General features: G+C 43.6%; 1 protein-coding gene across 2 annotated transcripts in view; it reads right to left on the bottom strand.

Annotated features, from left to right (window-relative positions):
• Nucleotides 1-22,179, bottom strand: part of LOC123504750 — a 52,466-nt gene that overhangs the window by 16,358 nt on the left and 13,929 nt on the right. For both annotated transcript variants that reach the window (XM_045255524.1, XM_045255525.1), the window contains exon 2: nucleotides 10,194-10,251. In XM_045255524.1, the coding sequence (XP_045111459.1) occupies nucleotides 10,194-10,244 (51 nt within the window). In that variant the 5' untranslated portion in view covers nucleotides 10,245-10,251. The remainder of the gene's footprint in view (nucleotides 1-10,193; nucleotides 10,252-22,179) is intronic.

The raw sequence follows: 22,179 nt of genomic DNA, 5'->3' as shown, positions 1-22,179 counted from the left end.
AACTAACTAAAAAATTCATCCACGCTCTGTAAGGAAATGTTACCACACATTCCTGGTACGCATTTCCTTAAACGTTAATCCCTCGAAGTGGGCAATTATACCAGAATGATATTAAAGTATGTGGTGCGCCCCACACTGACTTGTGGACGCTATAATGTAAGACGCCATCGAAACAATGATTTACAAAGCGCCATCTTCGCCATAACTAGGCTCTACTTCCGCCCGTGCCGCCGCCGCCACCTCCAACACAACCATCATCATAATTCTCTCAATTCTCTCACCATTTCCCTCTCCCCCATTCCTTCCTCCCCTTCCTCTGAGTGATATTTATTTTCTGGTCTGTGAGTTTCTGTGTCACCGAGGCCTCTGTGTCTCGTGTGTGTGTGTGTGTGTGTGTGTGTGTGTGTGTGTGTGTGTGTGTGTGTGTGTGTGTGTGTGTGTTTGTGTGAGTGTGTGTGTGTGTGTTCCGCTACGGTTACCTGGTTTGGCACGCACCTGGTTATGGTAAATTGTTTCAAGGCAGCGCCGAAGGAAGGAAGGAAGGATAAAAAAGCACAGATAACACATTCAGGAAGCCTAGAGTGATAGCTTAGAAAAGGAAAAGTTATTTGCCTCAAAGTAGGAGACAAAGCTTGATAGCTCCGTAATGAGCATACAATAAATAAAATCAGAGCCTCCATAAATAAAATCAGAGCATCCCGCGGAAGCTTATGTTATCAGACTGTGTGTCGCCAACGATTTTCTCGATCCCGTTATGTCAATTCTTCATCTCTCTTTGGGGATCGCACGCAGAAAACAACGCCTGTGCTCCGGAAACTGCATGACACACAGACACTAAAGCACAAGTCATGCTGTTGCTTTTTGCGTCTGAAAAAAATGATATCTCCGTGAATCTCAGCGCTAATTTTGATGTGCACATATTGCAACTACTAAAAATAAAGTAAAAGAAAGGTAAGTGGGGAACGTGAGATAGTGAGGGAGTGATAGGGAGCCTCGACCCGCGTAATGTGCTGAGGGTTCATAACAATGTAGGTCAGACCTGCCTCGTTGGCGGTGGGTGAACAAGTGGGTGGGGGGAAGCGGGGTTCGAGGGTGGAGAGATGCGGGTAGGGTGGAGTGGAGTGGCGGGTCCTGCTTGGAACGTGACAAACATTGCATGTAACTTGTGGTTATCGATGAGTGATATCGTATTTTCATCACTTGATAGATACACCAACGAGTTTTTCTCAAGTTTATCTTCAAAGAGGCACGTAACTTCGTTGAAAAATCAGATCAATCAGTTAGTTTATCTCACGTATGCCTCCTAAGAAATATAAGGTTTATTGGATGTATCAACATTTTAATATCTAGGAGGAAAAAAATAAATAAACATGTGAAAGATGACGAGTAAAGTTACGAGTGATTTCAGTGACATTTTACACTTCACATGAAACATGGAAGTGATCGTGTCAATATTTCGGAGGAACCGCTACTCAAAATCCGACGACTTCACCTTCGAGACACAGACTGAATCGTGACTCTTGATGCATAGTTTTCTAGGTCAACAAAAATGACACTTCTTGAATCTCGAGTCGTTGAAGAGCACAAGGAAATGAAGTTTTGCGGAGTGAGAGACAAGACACTAAATCGATGGGAGTAGCAATGAAGGAGGGAAGAGCGTGAGGATGTATGATGTGAGGCAGGGTACCTGTGAAGTAAGGAAGATGGTAAAGGCGTTGATGCGCAAGTAAAGAGGAAATGAAAAGAGGGAAAGGCGATGAAGCAAAATAAACTAAGGTAGTAAGAAAAGAAGGAAGAAAATGACAAGGTACTGAATAATTACACAGGATTTGACATTTGAATGAGCATCGTATATCCTGCCGATAGCCAGCAGCCACCACAGTCCTCCATGCTCTGCTCAGTGAGACGCATCCGCCCGTGAGACACACACACACCCCATCAGACTCGCACCAACGCCACACTGGGCGGTCATGACATTTCCAGCACTCTAGCTTGAGTGGGTGTTGAATTAGAGAAAGCGTAATACACACTCAGATGATCGAGTTATAATTAGAAATCACGGTAAACGAGAATAAGAGATAAGAAATGAGTAGTACAACTCTTCTTATAAGCTACAACACAATCTTAAGCGAGAAAGGTTCGAGAGAATCTCACAGGAATGGTCTTTCTGTGAGTCACTATGTAGAAAAAAAAAAAAAAAGAAAGAGGAGTGAGAACGAGATGTGAAGCAGAGCAAGCCACTTGAAAACTTAACATGCACCCAAAAGCTGGCGTTAAAAATGTAAAAGCTTAATCAAAGAACACTTAAAAGAAGATAACCGGCGTATTAACTTTGTATTAATTTCTTACTTTTTTCTGTCTTGGAAAAAGAAGAAAGGAAAAAAAGAAAGATAATGGCTACTTCATGCGAGGCATCCAGGTGAATCATAATGACTGTATGAGTATAAAATCTTTCATCTGTGTGCAGCATATCGCGTAGTAGTGGTCAGCCTTTCACTCTTGGCTTTTTACTGCATGTTACGGCATCATGAAACTACCATTGTAGAGGGAAAGGAGGGGCGAGGCACCGATTGGAAGAGAATGACGGGAAGAGAATAAGGGGTGTGGGGGCGAGGGTCAGCCAAGCATTGCAGCACAGAGTGAAAGCTTCCCTCCCTGCTCTCCCTCTCCATCCTTTCTCTGTTCCTCTTAGTTACACCTGTCATGTAAAACTGATTTACTTACTCACTCCCCAGACCAGGTGATGAAAGCAGGAGCAGGTGCCAAGTATAGGTGCAGGTAATAGAAAAATATAGTACACCTCTTCATTTCTCTGTCTCTCTATGCCTGTCTGTCTGTTAATTTGTCTGTCCTGTCTGTCTGTCTGTCAATTTGTCTGTCCTGTCTGTCTGTCTGTCTGTCTTTTTGTCCATTTGTCTGTCTGTCTGCTTGTCCATTTGTCTGTCTGTCTGTCTATTTATTTGTCTGTCTATCTGTTTGTCTATTTTGGATCACGTAAGATCACAAAACACCTGGAGGAACATGATAAATACACTCTGATAGCTCTACACAGTTAAGGACACGGTGCCACGTGATGGGGTGGGGGATGGATATCTTAGGTGCACATGGGCCTTGATAGCACGGGATAAGTGGTGGTTCTGATACTGAAGCGAGGAACACCTGAGGGAATATCTACACGGAACTTGATAGCAGTGAATGAGGTGCGTATTGAGTCATAACATTATCTATGAGTACTTCGGGATTTGATTACAGTGAGATATAGAGGAGTAGGCTACATTTGACTAAAGGCTCAGTCATCCTCACCAAAACAACGGCTACTGATAAATGATAACTATGACATATCAGACAATGTTACGAAAATTCTCTACTGTTGGATTCTGCAGGTAAGTATAGGGTAGGTGTGTTCCTCCTCTCCTCTCTTCCTGCTGATGAAAGCCTGTAATCGTGAATATTTAGGTTGTGATGGAGTTAGAAAGTGTGTGAGAGGAAGCCAAGCATTACCGTTGCGTGTTGTGCTGTGTGCTGTGCTGTGCTGTGCTGTGTGTGTGTGTGTGTGTGTGTGTGTGTGTGTGTGTGTGTTTACCTATAACTCAAGACGCGCAGAATAACGGGTTGAAATCAGTCTGTGGTCGTGTTGAGAAAACTGACGAAAGAAGTCAAAGAAACCACAAAGCAAAACTACCACAACCACCACCACCACAACCACCACCACCACCACCACCAACAACAACAACAGTAACAGCAACAAACCACCCCCTCGCTACCCTACTTCCCAAACGAACCACCCTCCTCTTCCTCTTCCTCCTCCTACTCCCTTTCCCTTCAGCCATAGAATACGGGACCCTGCAATCATCCATAGAAACCATATCAGGGTCATCAGGAAGTCCTTTGGCCAGTCACCGCCTCCTCCACCGACACAGGGCTAAAGGGAAGTCGCGGCGAAGTAGCAGAAATCAAACAACACACCACCGTCATCCATCACCATAAGGGAAGGGCGCTCACTGAATACCTAAGTAAGCACGCGTCCCTCAGGAAGACTGTTACTAATATAGACTCGCCAAGCTTTCCTCATGTAGATGGGACGGGTGAATTTCTATGTTATTTGAATTTCTATGGTATATAGTGGTGGTGAGTTGTTTTTCTTTACTATTGTTGTGCAGTGGTGGTGGTGGTGGTGGTGTTACGGTGTGTCGATGAAGACCACGAACCGGACCAGACCGTAGGCGTCACCCGACTTGCTGGTCCAGGCCGCGACAGCTGAAGTCTAACCCTCCCTCCCTCCCTCTACCTCCTCTAACCTCAACGCTACCCTCCCCCCTTCCCCTCAATACACATACCTATCATTACCGTAAAGTTAGTTCTAAAACCATTTTGAAACCAAGACTTAGAGGAAGAATGGAGGAGGAGGTGAAGAAAAAAAATTACATGAGATAAGACCAAAGAGATTTTTTGTGCGCGTGAATGGGGCATATTACCATTACACGTAGTCATCACAGTGTGTTGCGGTGAGAGACGAATTAACAGTATAGCTCCTCCTACCCTCCTGCTGTTCACACACTTGTAGCAGTGAGTTTGCCTGCGTGACTAACTCCTCGCTGCTTTCTTTACACAATATTACGGAACACTTCGTGAATATATTAAAGTTTCAACAGATGATAAGGAGTCTGATACTTTTTTTGTTAGAGGGGAAAGCTGGCTAAGGACAGCATGAAAAAAAAAAAGAAAAGCCCACTTATTTGTCAGTCTCCATCCGTGTTGTATTGCAGTGACCACCATTAACCAGTCAATCTATCAGTCATCACCAAGCCATCATTATCGTAAATATTCAGATTGGGTAAAGACTAAAATCTACCTCAACGTGAAGTTAAACGCATCGTCATCAATAGCAAATCAAAATCAACAATAACTCTTCATGATCTTTGTTCCTCAGTTCCCTCGCACTGCATTGCTATGAAGGTGTCAAGTCCTTTTCCGGGGCGAATGAGCGAAATAGCGTTTCGTGAAGCTCTCACATTCTTGCAAATCATGATCAATGAAAGCAAACCGTTATGACAAGAATGGAAACTAAAACTGAGAGAGAAATGACAACGATGACAACCACCACCATCACTACTACCACCACCATCACTGCTACAACAACAACAACAACAACAACAACAACAACAATGACCACCACCATCACTACCACCACTACAACCACCACCACCACCACCACCATTACTACAACTACTACTACTACTATTGCTATTTTCATCACCACTATCACTTTACCCACCACCACACCATCGTTATCGGTAGCTATCATTGTCAAGTACAAATAAACAAAACAAAAAACAGATGATAGTGCCCTTACTCTCTCTCTCTCTCTCTCTCTCTCTCTATCTATCTATCTACCCATCTATCTATCTAAGGGAAAAATGACGTAAAAAGCTAAACATCGAGAGAGAGAGAGAGAGAGAGAGAGAGAGAGAGAGAGAGAGAGAGAGAGGAGGGGGGTCGCTAATGTAGGTAATCAAAATAGACAAAACGGAAAATTGCATGCCCCTCGCCGATCAGCTCCGCGCAACTGGCTACCATATGCTAAATAACTGTTGTGTTCCTGCGACCGCTTCCAAGCACCGTTGACGCGTGCATGACGAAGAGGTAACGCAGCTCATGATGGAGGCACTACTGCTAACCTTCCATTCAGCGCATTCGAGTGAGAGAAGGAAATTGTCAGGGAGAAAGAAGTCAAGTTAGAAATTAAAGTGATTCTTATATTTGGTCTAAGAAGATTTTAGCTATTTTCTTTCTTGTTTGTTTAACTGCTATTGTTGTTGGTGGTGGTGGTGTTGTTGCTGCTGCTGCTGTTGTTGTAACTACTGCTGATGTTGCTGCGTTACTCGTTCTATTACTGCTGTTACTATTGTTTTTGTCAGTTTCTACTACTACTACTACTACTACTACTACTACTACTACTACTACTACTACTACTACTACTACTACTATTACTACTACTACTACTATTACTACTACTACTACTACTACTACTACTACTACTACTACTACTACTACTACTACTACTACTACTACTACTACTACTACTACAACTACTACTACTACTACTTCTACTACCATTACTACTATACACACTAAGTAACCGTCTCAATAATTCTTGTCACTCATTCTTTTTACATAAGCCATGAATCACAACCAAGCTCATCCCTTTTTACATAGATCGAAAATATAATACGAATGCCAACTAACCAATAACGTTCAAATTGACTACTCCTTATTCTTTTTCTTTCCACCCCCAGCATTCCTTTTTCTGCTGATGCATTTCTCCCCAGCCTCTTCTCATTCGCCGTGCAGGAGAGAGATAAGAGGGACGAACGCAGTTACTTTGAACAACAGATGGCGGATCACCCACAGCTACACCAGAGCTACACCACTCCAGTTCGCCTTCTCCCAACTGTTCTTTACCCACGTGTCACCTCTCTGGAATGCAAACTCAACATGACCATAGAGAAGTTAAATGTTTTATTCTCTTCTATGGACACTTGTTGCTGGGTAAAGTCAGGATACAACAACAAGTAACCGAGCTTCAATTATAATGAAACCTTTGACCTGCTATACATGTCATGGAGGAAGAAGGAAGTTGAAGAATAGTAGGATATACTCCTAGCTAGTGGTTATTGTGGCCATACCGTGATGAGCTTATGTGTGACTCGTGAAACTTAAAATGATCAGGGATGAGTGAGAAAATTTACTGCTCTGGTATACGATGATGCGTCTGTGTGTAAAGGGAAGAAGAGGTGAGGGCAATGAGCATCGTGACGTGAGAGAGGAGGGTTAGTGGCAGCATAGAGCCAGTGGAAAGAAGTTGGCAAGACATTGAGGACCATAACGGGACACAGTGTAGCTACCCAATACCAAGACTGATCCGCTCACTGTCCAAGGCGCTATAAACAAGAAGGCGGTGTAGGTGACAGGTGGCCTCAACAGATGGTCAAGCTTCACACACAAGTCAACACGTACTAGTCAGCCTAAATGTACATCTACATCACAATGATTCCGAGTGTAAAGCATATATCTTTTTCATCTGGTGGAAAAAAAAAGGAAAAAAAAAACTAGTGTGATGGAATTAACGGTTCCTTACACAGTCAACCACGAACTCCACCACCATCACCACCGCCACCACCACCACCATCACCACCACCACCACCGCCACCGCCACCACCACCATGACCATTACCACGAACAGCAGAAGCAGCCTCAGCACCGACGCAGGCCATGCTAACAAAACTCAGCCGAGCGTGTGGCCATTAAGTTTGAGTTAGCAACAGTCCACGTGCTGCCAGTCCGGATTCAAGACCTTCACTTTAGCTAACAATAATACGCCTAGTAGGTAAGATTCACATGATTCTGGAAACACGAGAGAGAGAGAGAGAGAGAGAGAGAGAGAGAGAGAGAGAGAGAGAGAGAGAGAGAGAGAGAGAGATAATCATAAACATATTTTTCTTCAGTATGTCCTACAAACTTTCAGGAGCACACTACCACCTATAATAGCCATAATAGCCAAGCCTGTGTTGTGTCTTCCATTCACAGCTACAACAAATGCAGACATTAGCAACAGTCCACGTGCTGCCAGTCCGGATTCAAGACCTTCACTTTAGCTAACAATAATACGCCTAGTAGGAAGATTCACATGATTCTGAGAGAGAGAGAGAGAGAGAGAGAGAGATAATCATAAACATATTTTTCTTCAGTATGTCCTACAAACTTTCAGGAGCACACTACCACCTATAATAGCCATAATAGCCAAGCCTGTGTTGTGTCTTCCATTCACAGCTACAACAAATGCAGACATTTACGAGACCCACCACCATCCACGTCCTCTTCAGCAGATACAAGGAGACGAGACCGTGAGATGCACCCCCAAAAGAATTACAATCTATCACTGCTGTAGCTTGACGTTCCCTCCTCTTCCTCTTCTTATTGCTCTCCTGCCGCCACTACTCGAGTTTTGTCACCCCCGTGATCTTGCTGCCCGGTTGGTTCTCTGGACGCCCCAGTGTGTTCTCTGTTCGGTTTGGGTTGGTTAATTCATCTGGATTTCTATTTACATACTTTCTTTTTCTGCAGGCGTTCGGAAAGGCAGTACCGTTATACGAGAGAGAGAGAGAGAGAGAGAGAGAGAGAGAGAGAGAGAGAGAGAGAGAGAGAGAGAGAGAGAGAGAGAGAGAGAGAGAGAGAGAGAGAGAGAGAGTAAAGGATCGATGGTGATGACAGGGATGTTGCTAAAGGAAGAGGTAGTGATGGTTGTGAAGGTGGTGGTGATGTGTGATTAATAAAGTAGTGGTGGTCAAGGTGTGTTGTTATTGTTGTTGTTGTTGGTGGTGATAGTGGTGGCGATGGTGGTAGTGATTATTAAATCATGGCAATGTGTGGCGTGGGTGTATTTATGACCAAGGACGGGGGGAGGAGGAGAAGAAGGAGGAGGAGGAGACGGATGAAGAGAAAGAAGAAAGGATTATGAGATTATCATCATATTATACAGAAAAGATGAAAATTGCTGATATTAAGGAAAATATTAATGGATACATGCCCCTTGCCCCTCTCTCTCTCTCTCTCTCTCTCTCTCTCTCTCTCTCTCTCTCTCTCTCTCTCTCTCTCTCTCTCTCTCTCTCTCTCTCTCTCTCTCTCTCTCTCTCTCTTTCCTGTACACAACTACTACAATCCCCACTTCCCCTCTTTAACAAGTTTGAGGAACATTAGAGAGAACTGAAGAGAATTATCTCTCTCTTTTCTTTCTCTGATAATGAGCTCAAACCAAATACATGCAAGCAAATTCACCCCTTTCTATTCATGTTTCTGTTTTTCCACTCCCATCTTCCAATTTTCTCTTTAAGTGTAGTGTTCTTCCTGTTTTCCATTCATGGCTCTTCTCTTCCCGCCCCCGCAGATCTTGCCTCCACCAAGTCTCACCCGGAGAAAGTTTGTTCTGGACTCAACACCGAACGGAGCAGGTGGTGCGTGTGTGTGTGTGTGTGTGTGTGTGTGTGTGTGTGTGTGTGTGTGTGTGTGTGTGTGTGTGTGTGTGTGTGTGTGTGTGTGTGTGTGTGTGTGTGTGTGTGTGTGTGTGTGTGTGTGTGTGTGTATTTATGTGCACCAGTGAGAGAATTAAGAGCATAAAACACATCAGTTAAAAAGAAAAAAAGTAAAAAATTGGAAAGTGGGTTGAGTACATTACCGAAGAATTTTAAAGTGTAATAAGTGAGAGTGGATAATAAGGCTGAGAGAAAGAGGAGGAGGAAGAGGAAGAGGGGGAGGAGGAAGGAGAAGGAAACAAAAGAAGCAAAAAGAGGAGGAGTCGGTGCGAGAAAGAGGCAACATCTGCACGGCGTCGCTCAAGAGAAGTTCCGGGAGAGAGAAGTGAAAGTTTCTGTGTTAGAGATCACCGGAGACGCTCGTGACGTCACCACAATACACATGAGTCCCGGATGTATAGGAAGGTCACGCATGGAGAGCAGGGGAGTGTAGGGAAGATGAGCGGTGGTTTCAATGTTGAGGGTTAGAAGAGAGAAGAGAGAGAGGGAACTGTAGAAGAAAAGATGAGAGGCTTGGATGTGTTGAGGTTAGAGGGTAGTGGAGGAGATGAAAGGTTGGAGTGTGCTGGGAGTGAGGGAATACAAGAGTGCAGAGAGGAGGAAGATGGCAGAGAGGAAGCGGGGAGGTGGTTTAAATATGTGGTGGGGGACGGATGGGAAGAAAGAGATGGCAGAAGAGAAGATGGGAGGTAGTTTGAGCATGTTAAAAGCGACACGCACATCCTCTCGCCACACTAACCTACCCTACGATTTGCCCGTCATCTCCGCGGCCAGTAGGAAGACAAGACTTAGTTAGGACTCATCGGGGTCAAGTGTAATGATGCTCTATGAAGAGTTTGGTTTTGCGGATAAGCTTGCAAGGCGGTCATAAGGAAGAGACACGTGTGACTGAGGGTAGAAGATGTGACAAAGTGATAGAGATGTTTGAGGTTATAAATAAAAAAAAGAGAAGACTTATTGATCGCAGGATAGTATGTAGAATAATGAGTGGAAAAGTAGTAATATAGCAGTAGTGTACGTAATACATTCTGCACGTGGGCCAATGGGAGAAGCTGATGTATAGCGGAGTTGTGTAAATAAGGAGAAAAGGCCAGGTGTCCTTACCTGTGACACCAGAGCGAGGCAGCACAGCAGTAAGGCCCGGGCGGTCCTCATCCTGGTCCTGGGGGAGAAAACTGTGTTATTTCACCGGAAAGACACTAGTGGTGGTGGTGTTGTGCGTGGTAGTAGTAGTAGTAGTAGTAGTAGTAGTAGTAGTAGTAGTAGTAGTAGTAGTAGTAGTTGTAGTAGTAGCAGTGATGGCGGTGCTGGTGGTGGTACAGTATATAAATCAACAGTTAGAGATGTAATTATAAATAATAATAATCAAAATTTGTTATATTCATATTAATATTAAGAACAAAAGTTATAGAAGGCAAAATATACCAATAAATACCTACACCAGAAACGAGAGAAAAAAACAACATAAATAAATAAGCAAATGAATAGTTAAATAAGGAAATTCACGAACACACACACACACACACACACACACACACACACACACACACACACACACACACACACGGACGAGAAACACCTGCATGTGAAAGCATATCCACTTTCTACATATCACTTTTTTTTCATTGTCTGCGCGCAATACAATCGTTCTGCTTTCCACTACTTTCTTTCTCACAACTACCTTTGCAATTGTGTTAATGACCATCACATTTTCCCATAAAGTAAAAAATCCCATCTTTTTCATTTTTGTTATCTATTCGGTAAAAAAAACTACGAAAGAAAAGTGAAAACTAATAGTATAAAGAGAGAGAGAGAGAGAGAGAGAGAGAGAGAGAGAGAGAGAGAGAGAGAGAGAGAGAGAGAGAGAGAGAGAGAGAGAGAGTTATATATTTCCAGCACAGCATAAAAAAGCAAAAGGCGATTGGGAAAAAAAAAAAAACTAAAGTATGAAATCAGAATGAACATTATAACTCCAAGTATTTTCTGCAGCATATAGATTAAATGCTTGTTCTATCATAAAGATAAAATAAAGATCAAATATTTCTAGCCATAACATTATTTACTGACAGGAGGAATTCGGAAGCTGCCTCGTCTCCAGCAGCGGCGAGAAAGGTTTGTGGTAAGTACAGGTAAGTGTACGTGTTGCTGTGAGATTAACCAACTAACTGCTCACACATCACCTAACTCTGAAGGTAACTGAAGATTATTAGTATTAAATTCTGCAAACACACACACACACACACACACACACACACACACACACACACACACACAGAGAGAGAGAGAGAGAGAGAGAGAGAGAGAGAGAGAGAGAGAGAGAGAGAGAGAGAGAGAGAGAGAGAGAGAGAGAGAGAGAGAGAGAAGGGGGGGGGAGAACATATATCTTCAGTCAGCTGCAAGAATTTCAAGGCATGATTATTTTTTCCTTGGCGTCTCTTAATATTCTGCTGAGATATAACATTAATTCGTCGAAAAAACGGTATATTTTGAGCTTTTAACGAGTGTGTGTGTGTGTGTGTGTGTGTGTTTCACTGTTTGATCTGCTGCAGTCTCTGACGAGACAGCCAGACGTTACCCTACGGAACGAGCTCAGAGCTCATTATTTCCGATCTTCGGATAGGCCTGAGACCAGGCACACACCACACACCGGGACAACAAGGTCACAACTCCTCGATTTACATCCCGTACCTACTCACTGCTAGGTGAACAGGGGCTACACGTGAAAGGAGACACACCCAAATATCTCCACCCGGCCGGGGAATCGAACCCCGGTCCTCTGGCTTGTGAAGCCAGCGCTCTAACCACTGAGCTACCGGGTGTGTGTGTGTGTGTGTGTGTGTGTGTGTGTGTGTGTGTGTGTGAACGCGTGAGACTGACTGTTCTGGACAGGTAATCAGTCTACACAAAGAACAGAACTTTCGACCTACTAATCCATTAGATCCAATAACGAAGAACAGCTGGAGCAAACTGCTTTTCACGAGTGGGTGGATGTGTCAAGCGCAGGTTAGTGGCGGGATGTTAGAGTTAGATTAAATACGCGGGGGTTGCAGGACGGGTGAGGCGAGGGCAGGGATAGTTGGAGTAACACCGGTAGCCGCCGAGGCAGGTCCTCAGCAGGTGGCGCCTCCCCTCTTAGAGCCGTCACGCTCTACAGGTGGGACGTTACACCCTCGCAGACTTTCTCTTCACAAGATTACAAGTCTGTGGCCTCGGGATTCGCACTAATAAGACTGAGGCGATTAGTCTATTATAGTATGAGGTCGATTTTCCTGGTGAAGATATTGGCTTAGGTATTCTCTGGTGCTAGTTGCTACAATAGCGGAAAAGTAAGAACCATCACAGAGCACCATTGACCTTTATGAAGAGCTGCATGAACCTACACCCCCATTAGCGTGACTTCCATTATTGTTACCACTTTCCCCAGTCACAGAGGAAGTCACGCCACAGCCTCCTTAGGGAATGGTTGATCACTTTGTACTTGAAAGAACATCAGAGAGAGCCACTAAAAGAAAGACATTCAAGAATAAACCCGGTCTGAAGAAAATTAAGTTTACAGTACCGGAGCAGTTCACTGGACAAGAAAACGCAGAAAGAGCAAAGAGAAAGTAGGGACGAGAGTGCTGAGTCCGTGACAGTGACCTGCACAATACGTGACCCTACTTGGAGCAGCCGGCGAGATCACGACCATAAGGCATACCAAGGGTTGCCCAGACAAGCTAAGCAGGATAGTAAGGGTGAGAGAAAAGGAAACCTGCCTTTGCTAATCTCAGTTTGTTGCGGATGAGACCGTAAAAACAAACATGGAGGAGAGGGAGGTGATGAGAAAACAAATTAAGAGCCGGTGCATTCACAAGCTCATGTCTATATGATAAGAAGCTATGTGGAGACAGGTGTGTGGCATGAGGGCGGGGAGTGGGCGGCGCCTTATTCTACATCCGTTTCACTTACCACGTATTGGTGCTTGACCAATAGTTAGTGGAAATGTGAAGCGCGGAGGCGAGAAAAAGGCTTCTATTACCTTCTTTGCACATGATCTCATTTAAATAACTCTCTCTCTCTCTCTCTCTCTCTCTCTCTCTCTCTCTCTCTCTCTCTCTCTCTCTCATGTACGTGTGTAATGAAGAGTGTAGCGAGAGTGCGTGGGAGGAGGGGGAAAAAAAAGCATGACGTGGAAGAGAAAGCTGGCGAAGTGACCAGTGCTAGTGTCACTCAAGCTGCCGACTCTCTCGCCACCGCGCTGACATACCACACTAAGTTTCATGTCTGTACTGTACATGGTAATAGAAAAGTCCAAAATAAGATTTGAAATAGAAAGAGAAACTAAGATCAATTATTTGTTTTCTCGTCTTTCCTGGATTAAAAGTGAAATTGTACGCAAATTTCTCTCGTCAAGTAGGTGGCCTTATTCTGCTGTAAGCGATCTCGTACACTCCTTGGTCGAGTATGTGCTCAAAATAACGGCAGCTATAATAATGGATGAGTCACACAGCAGAAGCGCCTCGAACATTTGGGGTTGTGGTAAGGATCCGCTGGACATTGTTCACGCAGTGACCTACTGTATGTGGCGGTGGCAACCAAGCCTCGGCTGCCTCCAGCTAGGCTACTGGGCGCCTGTCTTCTCGCTTAACCACCACTGCCGACACCGCCACCACCACTACCATCACCACTTCGAAGCTCAGTTGATGTCTAGAGATAAAGCTAATGATATTTTTTCGACAATATTCACAAACTGAGATAAGAAACTCAAATTTGGAGGCTCTATAGAATACTGAAATCCCGTTCAGAAAACTTCAGAATTCCATGCTGTTTAAAGATCTTTGTTTGACGAAGTATGTCAGAAGCACGAAGCAAGATACTAGAACCACAGCTTTGGGTGAAAACTTTCCTTGGTCCGCCTCTCTCGGCAGTGTAGGCGGACGCGCCTGTGTGTAGTCAATTTACTTGTTGAAATCTCGACAGGCTTAACAGTGATTCCATTAGAAGCGCCTCATTATATACAGAGATTTCTTTCGTGCTATGACAGAACAAGAAATCATAGTAAAACTGAAAACTAGAAATGGTAAAAAGCGGCAACACTGTTACTGCTTATCACTTAATGTTATCTCTAGAAATACACGCTTCTCTCTACCACTGTTCATCTTATCGATAGAAATATAACACTGATTACCTCAATGCGCGATTAAAAGAAACATTTTGGGAATTAAAAAATTCACTTACTTATAGAATAATAATTACAAGCAGATCATGAAACTTTTTCATGCATTAATTCTGAATTTAAAATAACAACAACAACAACAACTACAACAACGGCAACAACAACAACAACTACAACAACGGCAACAACAACAACAACAACAACAACAACAACAACAACAACAACAACTACGGCAACAACAAGTTAGCAATCAGCCAGCGGTTCAAGTATAAGGGAACGGTGAGACAAGTGATTGTGGCTTACTGATTGCCTGGTCAAGCGGCGCCTGCAGTCAGCCAGCTGGTGGCGCTTGAGTCTGAGGACAATGGATCAATGTGAAGGTCGCTTTAAAGGCTAACATGTGTTTCTTTCGATCTTTGCAACCAATCATGTTCATGAGAGCGGGAGGAAGGCAGATCAGCGCCTTTCTCCACTCCGTGCACTGATTGACAAAATGAAGGGAAGAAAAGCAAGGGTAACACAGCTCAATGGTCGGTCTGCTACAGCTGGATTGATTAGTGATGCTCACCAGCCGTCAGCCGTCTCTACAGTTCACTTGTCATCGCATCGTGTGGTGCGTGTACCGCCTCAGTGCTGACCTATACGAGCCTCCTGAATTATCACTGTATGACTATATCTCCACAACAACGTGGTCATACGGCACCGCTGGATGCAAAGCTATAATGTGGACGAATTGATTAGTTAATTAGTCAATTGCTTGGGAGAAACATTAATGATTCTCATCAAATAGACAAAATTATTTCAACAACCCCTTCCATCGTAATATTATAGCTTTTTCTATTCCATTTCCTACTATAAAATTACTACTCAAAAACCCTGTCTCTTTGTATCTAGACTACAAGTCCAATTACATTCCAGAGAAATTACGCATCACATGACTGACAAACCAGGGCTGAGGTGCGGCAGGCCAGCAGTCACTGCGGCTACTTGGCGCCACAACACCTGCCGCTCAGGCCAGTCCGCTAGTGAACGATCACAAACCGCCAGCCAACTGCTCCCATTCTGTGTGTGTGTGTGTGTGTGTGTGTGTGTGTGTGTGTGTGTGTGTGTGTAGTAGTAGTAGTAGTAGTAGTAGTAGTAGTAGTAGTAGTAGTAGTAGTAGTAGTAGTAGCAGTAGTAGTAGTAGTAGTAGTAGTAGTAGTAGTAGTAGTAGTAGTAGTAGTAGTAGTAGCAGTAGCAGTGGCAGTAGCAGTAGTAGAAGAAGTAATGCTAAAAATTAGAAATGATAATGATAATGATATTGATAATGATAACATTAATACTCCTACTACTACTACTACTACTACTACTACTAAAAAGAACAACAATTATAATGATAATAATTTTCGACAATGAAGAGTATGTCGTGCGTGGGATAGGTCGAGGGCAGGATGGGGGTGAAATGGACGGGAGGGGCGTGAGAATACAGCGGGAAGTGTGTGGCGACCGGGTAAACCTCAACCAATTGTGCAGTTTTCTACAATGAAATCTTGAATATAATTGTGTAAGTGTTATTCCTTCCCGCATTTCCTTCTTATTGTTGTGTTAAGCCCAGCAGCCTTCGTGAGGCAGCCTGCCAGGCATGAAAGAGTCATCGCTCACATCACACACTGGATCGGCGGCACGAACTGTGGTGCGGACCAAGACACATGGCAACTCAAGGACGTTAAGTGCTTCCCTAACTTACCGCAGGAAGCGCCACTCGTGCCCGAAATGAACGGTGCTATCATCCGCCATCCTCCTCTGCTGTTGCTGCTGCAGGGGACGTCTGCGGCGTGGCAGTTATACGGACCATGAACTGTTACTGCTGATGATAAGTGACTTGATGGAAGGTCATCACAATCATGACTTTGAAGTGCCGTGCACACTTCGTGACAAGCACTGGTGTGTACACAAAATGCTTTTATGAATGACGAAAACCACCACCGCTAAAAAAGTTCAATGTAGCTGCCTGTGCCCGTGGACCCATTATATTTTTTTTTGTCTTCATTTTTTCTTTGGTTGTACCACTGGCGAGAACTACTGGGGCAAACGGAATGCGAGACGAAACGTACAGAGAAAACCAAAAGTAAGAACAATACACAAATTTATCGGTGCTAGCACAAAAACAAAGCAACCATCAATAAGGAACAAAAATAACAAACAGAGAGAGAGAGAGAGAGAGAGAGAGAGAGAGAGAGAGAGAGAGAGAGAGAGAGAGAGAGCAACATTCGGGCAGTGTGGTGTCATTAAGTTTGTCAGTCTCGCTCCACATAATTCCAACAATAAGCGGTGCCTATGTGTGCGTGCGTGCATGCGAGTAAGCTGGAGGCCCACTTCTTATACACTGAATAACATAAATGCATCAAGGCTTACGTTAAGATTGCTATAGAATTTGAATAACCGCATATTTCTTAGTGAGACTAAACACACACACACACACACACACACACACACACACACACACACACACACACACACACACCTTTATATAGTTTTATATTAAACTGGACCTCGGTATAGGATTATAAAGAAAATTTGGGAGGAAGAACGCTAATTGACGCTCCATAAAGCTGACATGACTCGGCAGTACATGATAAAGCTGTGTGTGTGTGTGTGTGTGTGTGTGTGTGTGTGTGTGTGTGTGTGTGTGTGTGATGGCTTTATAAAATAACTTCTAAAAATGTCAATAAATCAGTGAAAGCTTATACATGGTAGAAAATAAACAATTATATAAATTTGCATCGTTATATGATTAGCTTATGCGAAACAACATAAATGTAAAGCAAACACACACACAAAAGAAAAATACATATATAAAATACAAATAAAGAAAAAAGTAGAACACAGTTAAGTGTGCAAAAGTAATAGTGAAAATACCATGGGCTTGAGAACAAAGAGATGAGGGGAAAAACATAACTAACTGATTGCACGTTCTCATTACCTAATCTCGTTATGGCAACTTCCGCTACCTGTAGGCGCCCTTTGTGCTACTTCACCACTGCTACTTCCGCCACTCCCTCCACACTCAACTGGGCCACACTTCATATACATGCTTTCCTACATATTCCTTCAAAACTTAGCCTCCTCCCTCCTCCCCACTATACCTCTGCTCATGCGCCGTCCTACCAGCACTTTTTTTTTTTTTTTCTGTTGACGTCTATAGTTTCGTGATCTTTTGGTCGCTCCATCATGTCTCCTTGCCTGCATCAACCATATGGACGTGACCATCTTCTCTGCCCAAGTTATTGTCAGCTTGCAGTCAAAACTATATTCCTGATGGATACATAAGTTGAAAATGCTACATCTGTCATCAGCTAAATTTCTTCGTCCCTCTCTCTTGGACTTTTCTTCATTTTTATATTTAGATTTCATCGTTAATTTATTTTTGTACGTTTGAAATACCACAGCCAATACTAACTATTCAAAATACAGCGTTTCTCAACATTATTTCCTAAGATAAATCGACTGATTGCTTTATAAACAGCTAACTGTGTCTCATATGATTACCTAAAGTGATATTTACATTGTTTGGGTCTTTGCTCCTTTAAGCTAAACTTTAATTGCTATATGGACGCAAAGAATCATCCTCACTAAATGAGTCTATCAAAGAAACTTGTAACTGAGAACATAAAACCACCGCTGTCTCTGGGACCACAAAGGTGACCAGCTATAGCTCTAGAAAGATTTCCGTTTCACAAGCCAGCCATAAAGGCATCCATGCACGTATTTTCATTATCATAATTTTTTTTCTAATCAGTTCTGCTTGTCTTCGATTGATAAGACATGATCAAGAAAAGTGAATATCTGCCCGTATGTCATAGCTACTTTTGTTCATATTTGATAAGAAAGGCAAGCAAACGTCTGTTTGTGGAAGATAAGACGCATTAAAAATCTCAATTTTTAGAAAGGTGACGAAAAAAAAAGTGCCTTTTCTTTCCAGCTTTCCTCTGTCAAACATGCGGCTAATTCTTCCTGATTTCGTACACACTAAAGTTCCAGCCTCCCTTCGATCTTTCCTTGCTTCATTCCATCTTGTTGCACCAAACCTAATTTAACAGGGTCCGTATTTAGAAACCCTTTGCTCTCTCACTCGACTATTTTCTAAGGCCAAAGAAATGATTAGCAGAGTTTTTAAGAGTGTTTTTCCATTTAATAATGTAGAAATCTTGTCAATATGCCTTCAGAACCGTAAGAACACCTTAAAAACTCGTCTAACTTTCGATAAAACCTTTCGAAATAGTGGAGGTGAAGCACAGAAGTGTTTGAGAATACGAACCCAGATGTATTCGTCATAAACTTATAGTATCTGTTATTTTCAAGTAATAATGCAATCTCCTAGAACTGTCACTTATTCCTCTTAAACACACATCTTACACTAATGCTACGCTCTCACTCCTTCGTTCCTATATAGTGTCTTCTCTGTTCGATCATCATCACTACTGTCAATCAAAATTCTATCCGTTCTTCGCTCATCCGCCGTACAGTCCAATTGATACAGTTCTTCACCAAGATTTCATGTAGATGCCATAACTAAATTTTCAACAAGGCGGCACTAGTGTCAAAGCCCCTCATCCCGTTAGTTCCACCCTCCTCCTCCCCCTCCTCCTCCTCCTCTTCCGCTCAAAAGGGTCGCGTTGAAAAGAAGTGGGTCATTACGCCAGGAGTGCATTAAATTTGTGTGTGTGTGTGTGTGTGTGTGTGTGTGTGTGTGTGTGTGTGTGTGTGTGTGTGTGTGTGTGTGTGTGTGTGTGTGTGTGTGTATATGTCATCTGGTCTCCTGTTCTAAATGAAACCCTTCAAAGACTTTCATTAACACTCTTCAACCTATCTTTTATTGCAGAGCGGACAATTTATTACCAATATAACTATAAAATTGTTACCGTAGTGTACTTAGCGTCAGAAGAATTATATGAAGCTTTAGTGAAAAAAGATACAGATTTAGAATATGTAGGAGATTCAAGATGCTGTCAAAAGTTAAGATATGTGAGAAGCTATAATGGAGTCGTACTTTCCTTAAGATCATCGCAGATTCCCTTCCAATTCCCTTCTAGCTACATGATCTTGTATGAGATTCGACAAAGTGGCATTTTTAACGATGCGATGCACACTACGTACTTCCTCTTAAAGTTAACAATGGAAAGAACCTCAAGTGCATCAGATCACTCCTAAAGGATTGTTTCTCTTTGTTTCACTACAGATAGACAAACAGGCAGATTCAACGGCCGGCGGACAGACAGACACAGATCCTAGACACTGTGATGACCTGGTGCCTCTGACAGGAAGGTCACGAGGACTAGGGAGGTCATGGGTCATGGGATTGAGAAGGGGTGGGGTGCAGCATTCCCAGGGTAGAGCAAGTACAGGGTGAAGTGAAGGAAAAGGAAGAGGGAGATGGGGCTGAAGGACCGAGGATTTAGTAAGAGACGAGAGAGAGAGAGAGAGAGAGAGAGAGAGAGAGAGAGAGAGAGAGAGAGAGAGAGAGAGAGATTCCAAAGTGTGTGCTCCGGTAATATAAAAGTCTCTAATAATCCGTGGCGAGTGATAAAAGGCGCCAGAGTGACTAGGCGTGACGCGAATGAATGAGTGAACGCGACAAGTGGACTAAACTATTTCCACAACTCTCGCTCCGCCTACTGAGTAGCGCGAGAAGGGGCTGCTACAGAGGGCACCGAAAGGGAGACTTACCTAGAAAGAAGGAAAAAATATATGGTTAGAATGTTAATGGAAAAAAGAAGAAAATCCCGGGAATAAGAACAACCAATTAATTAACGCATAAACATGAATGAAAAACACATACTAAAAAAAAAGTAAATTATTTTCAAGCCTTTATCTTACGAATTCTATGGTACCAACATAACTATAACTAATTACTACGTGCAAGTTTTACATTCGTATTTCCTTACGGTGAATACACACACACACACACACACACACACACACACACACACACACATTCATTCACTCGGACAGCGGCCATACAAGGTCAAGGTAAGAGAGGCGTCGGCTGTCCGCCCGCCCTGGCCCGGTGACCCCTTTCCCCGCGGCCACTGCCAAGGACAGCTAACGGGATGTGCAGACCGGCAAGGCCAGCGGGCGGCGGTGTGAGTAGCGGCGACTCGCTCCGCCTCCTCCACGTTCAGTGTCCCAAACTTTTATTTTCTTCGAGATGGCAATGTTTTTGGTGCCGATCACTTCCCCTGCTTGAACTCTGTATGCTGCGTGATGTGAAATGAAGTGACTGTGGTAGTCTTTACATCAATTACAACGTCTTGTATAAGTCTTAACATTAATAAACTGATTTTTTAGAGTCATTGGAATCCTTTTATGATGGATCCCTTTATGTCACTTTTTGCACAACAGTAACAAGATTGCGAAGAAAATAAGGATCATTAGTCGTTCTGGAGGTGGTCTTATATCACAGAAATGAACACATTTCTCACGTGCGTAACAGCCTCTCTTGATCAGGAACGAGGGACTGGCCGAAAAATGGGCTGCAATTTCTACAATGTGTTAGTAATACACTAGGTAAGACCTGTGGCTACCGTAGCTACTTCTTTATTTAGCAAGAGAAGCAAAGTTCTCATTTCAGAGGCATCATAATTATGCCTCTATCAGAGGAAAGCATACGAATTGAGATGCAGAAGAGAAAGCCATATGGATGGATAAGAGGATGTGTGGGTGAGCCGCATTGTGGGTCGCCAACCCCTGGATGTTCAATAGAGCTTGGGATACCGTCAGCTGGTGGTGTAGTGGAGCACTAGCTCGCCACACTTTCTTCGATCGGAGAAACTTAATCAAATACAATATTTTTAGCTCTCTGGCTCACTAATACATCGTTTGAGGAAAACACAAGGTACGCGATAAATGAAGGGACTGGATTTCTATAACCGTAAGATCAAAGACGCAATGTATATATATCTAATTCAAACTGTACTATGAAAATGAGCTTAGAATGTTCGTATTCCTTGTGACTCTTCCTAAGTCAAAAGCATGTACGAGCAACCACGAGTGACCAATTCTATGTTGATTTTGTGTATGGCCATGGATATATTCTTGAGCACGGTGTATTTCATTCGTTCCACTGTCACTGGCCTCTGCCAACACCGTGTGGCCTCACAACAAGTACACGGTGGATGGTACTTGGCTCTTTTCCAATCTCGGGGAAAGTCCAACCCGGATTTGAGCTCTCAAACACTGCAAATGACCCATCACCAGCTTTTTGTGGCTCAGCACCACCTGACGCAGCGGCTTCCGATTCGCTGTACTGTTCTCCATCCCCGTCCAGCCACGCATTGGTTTATCTGAGGAAGTACTCCACCCCAAGGTCCTCACGATCCCGGCGCAAGGCTGACAGCAAACCAGTTTTCCAAGCTGTGACCCCAAACCAAGGATGGTGTACCATCCCTCGTAGTAGCCACGCTTGGCTGCCCATGACCTCGGCCCTGGCGATCTGCCTTGCAATCATCGCCAACTATCCCGCCCAGGCTTTGTTCCACTCAGCACCTACGCTGCCCCCTTGCTCCCTCTACCCTTGCCCCACCCTGCCCCACTCTGCCCCTTGCCCTACTGCCGCTGGCCGTGTGGCTCCACGCGTCCCTGGCAAAGGGCCAAAACGGAGGTCATGCCGCCCTGGCTGACCCAGTAAACGTATTTCGCGATCTCATTGTTGTTGTTGTTGTTGTTGTTGTTGTTAATAGTATTGTTGCCATTGTTACTGTTGTTACATAAGGAGGAACCTGATAGTTTGCAGTGGTGTTATTGACATACCAGCCATATTGTTGCAATAAACTCGGCTCTCCATGATGCTATACGATTTGTAATGCTCCAAATTTTCAATTAAATGTTATTTGTACAAACTGCCTCACTTTCCGTAATTATCCATTTTGCATATTTAGTTTCGTCAATATTATCGTC

The sequence above is a fragment of the Portunus trituberculatus genome, chromosome 17 (genome assembly GCF_017591435.1).
Source record: "Portunus trituberculatus isolate SZX2019 chromosome 17, ASM1759143v1, whole genome shotgun sequence".
NCBI lineage: Eukaryota > Metazoa > Arthropoda > Malacostraca > Decapoda > Portunidae > Portunus > Portunus trituberculatus.
This window is presented reverse-complemented; position numbering and strand designations above follow the sequence as displayed.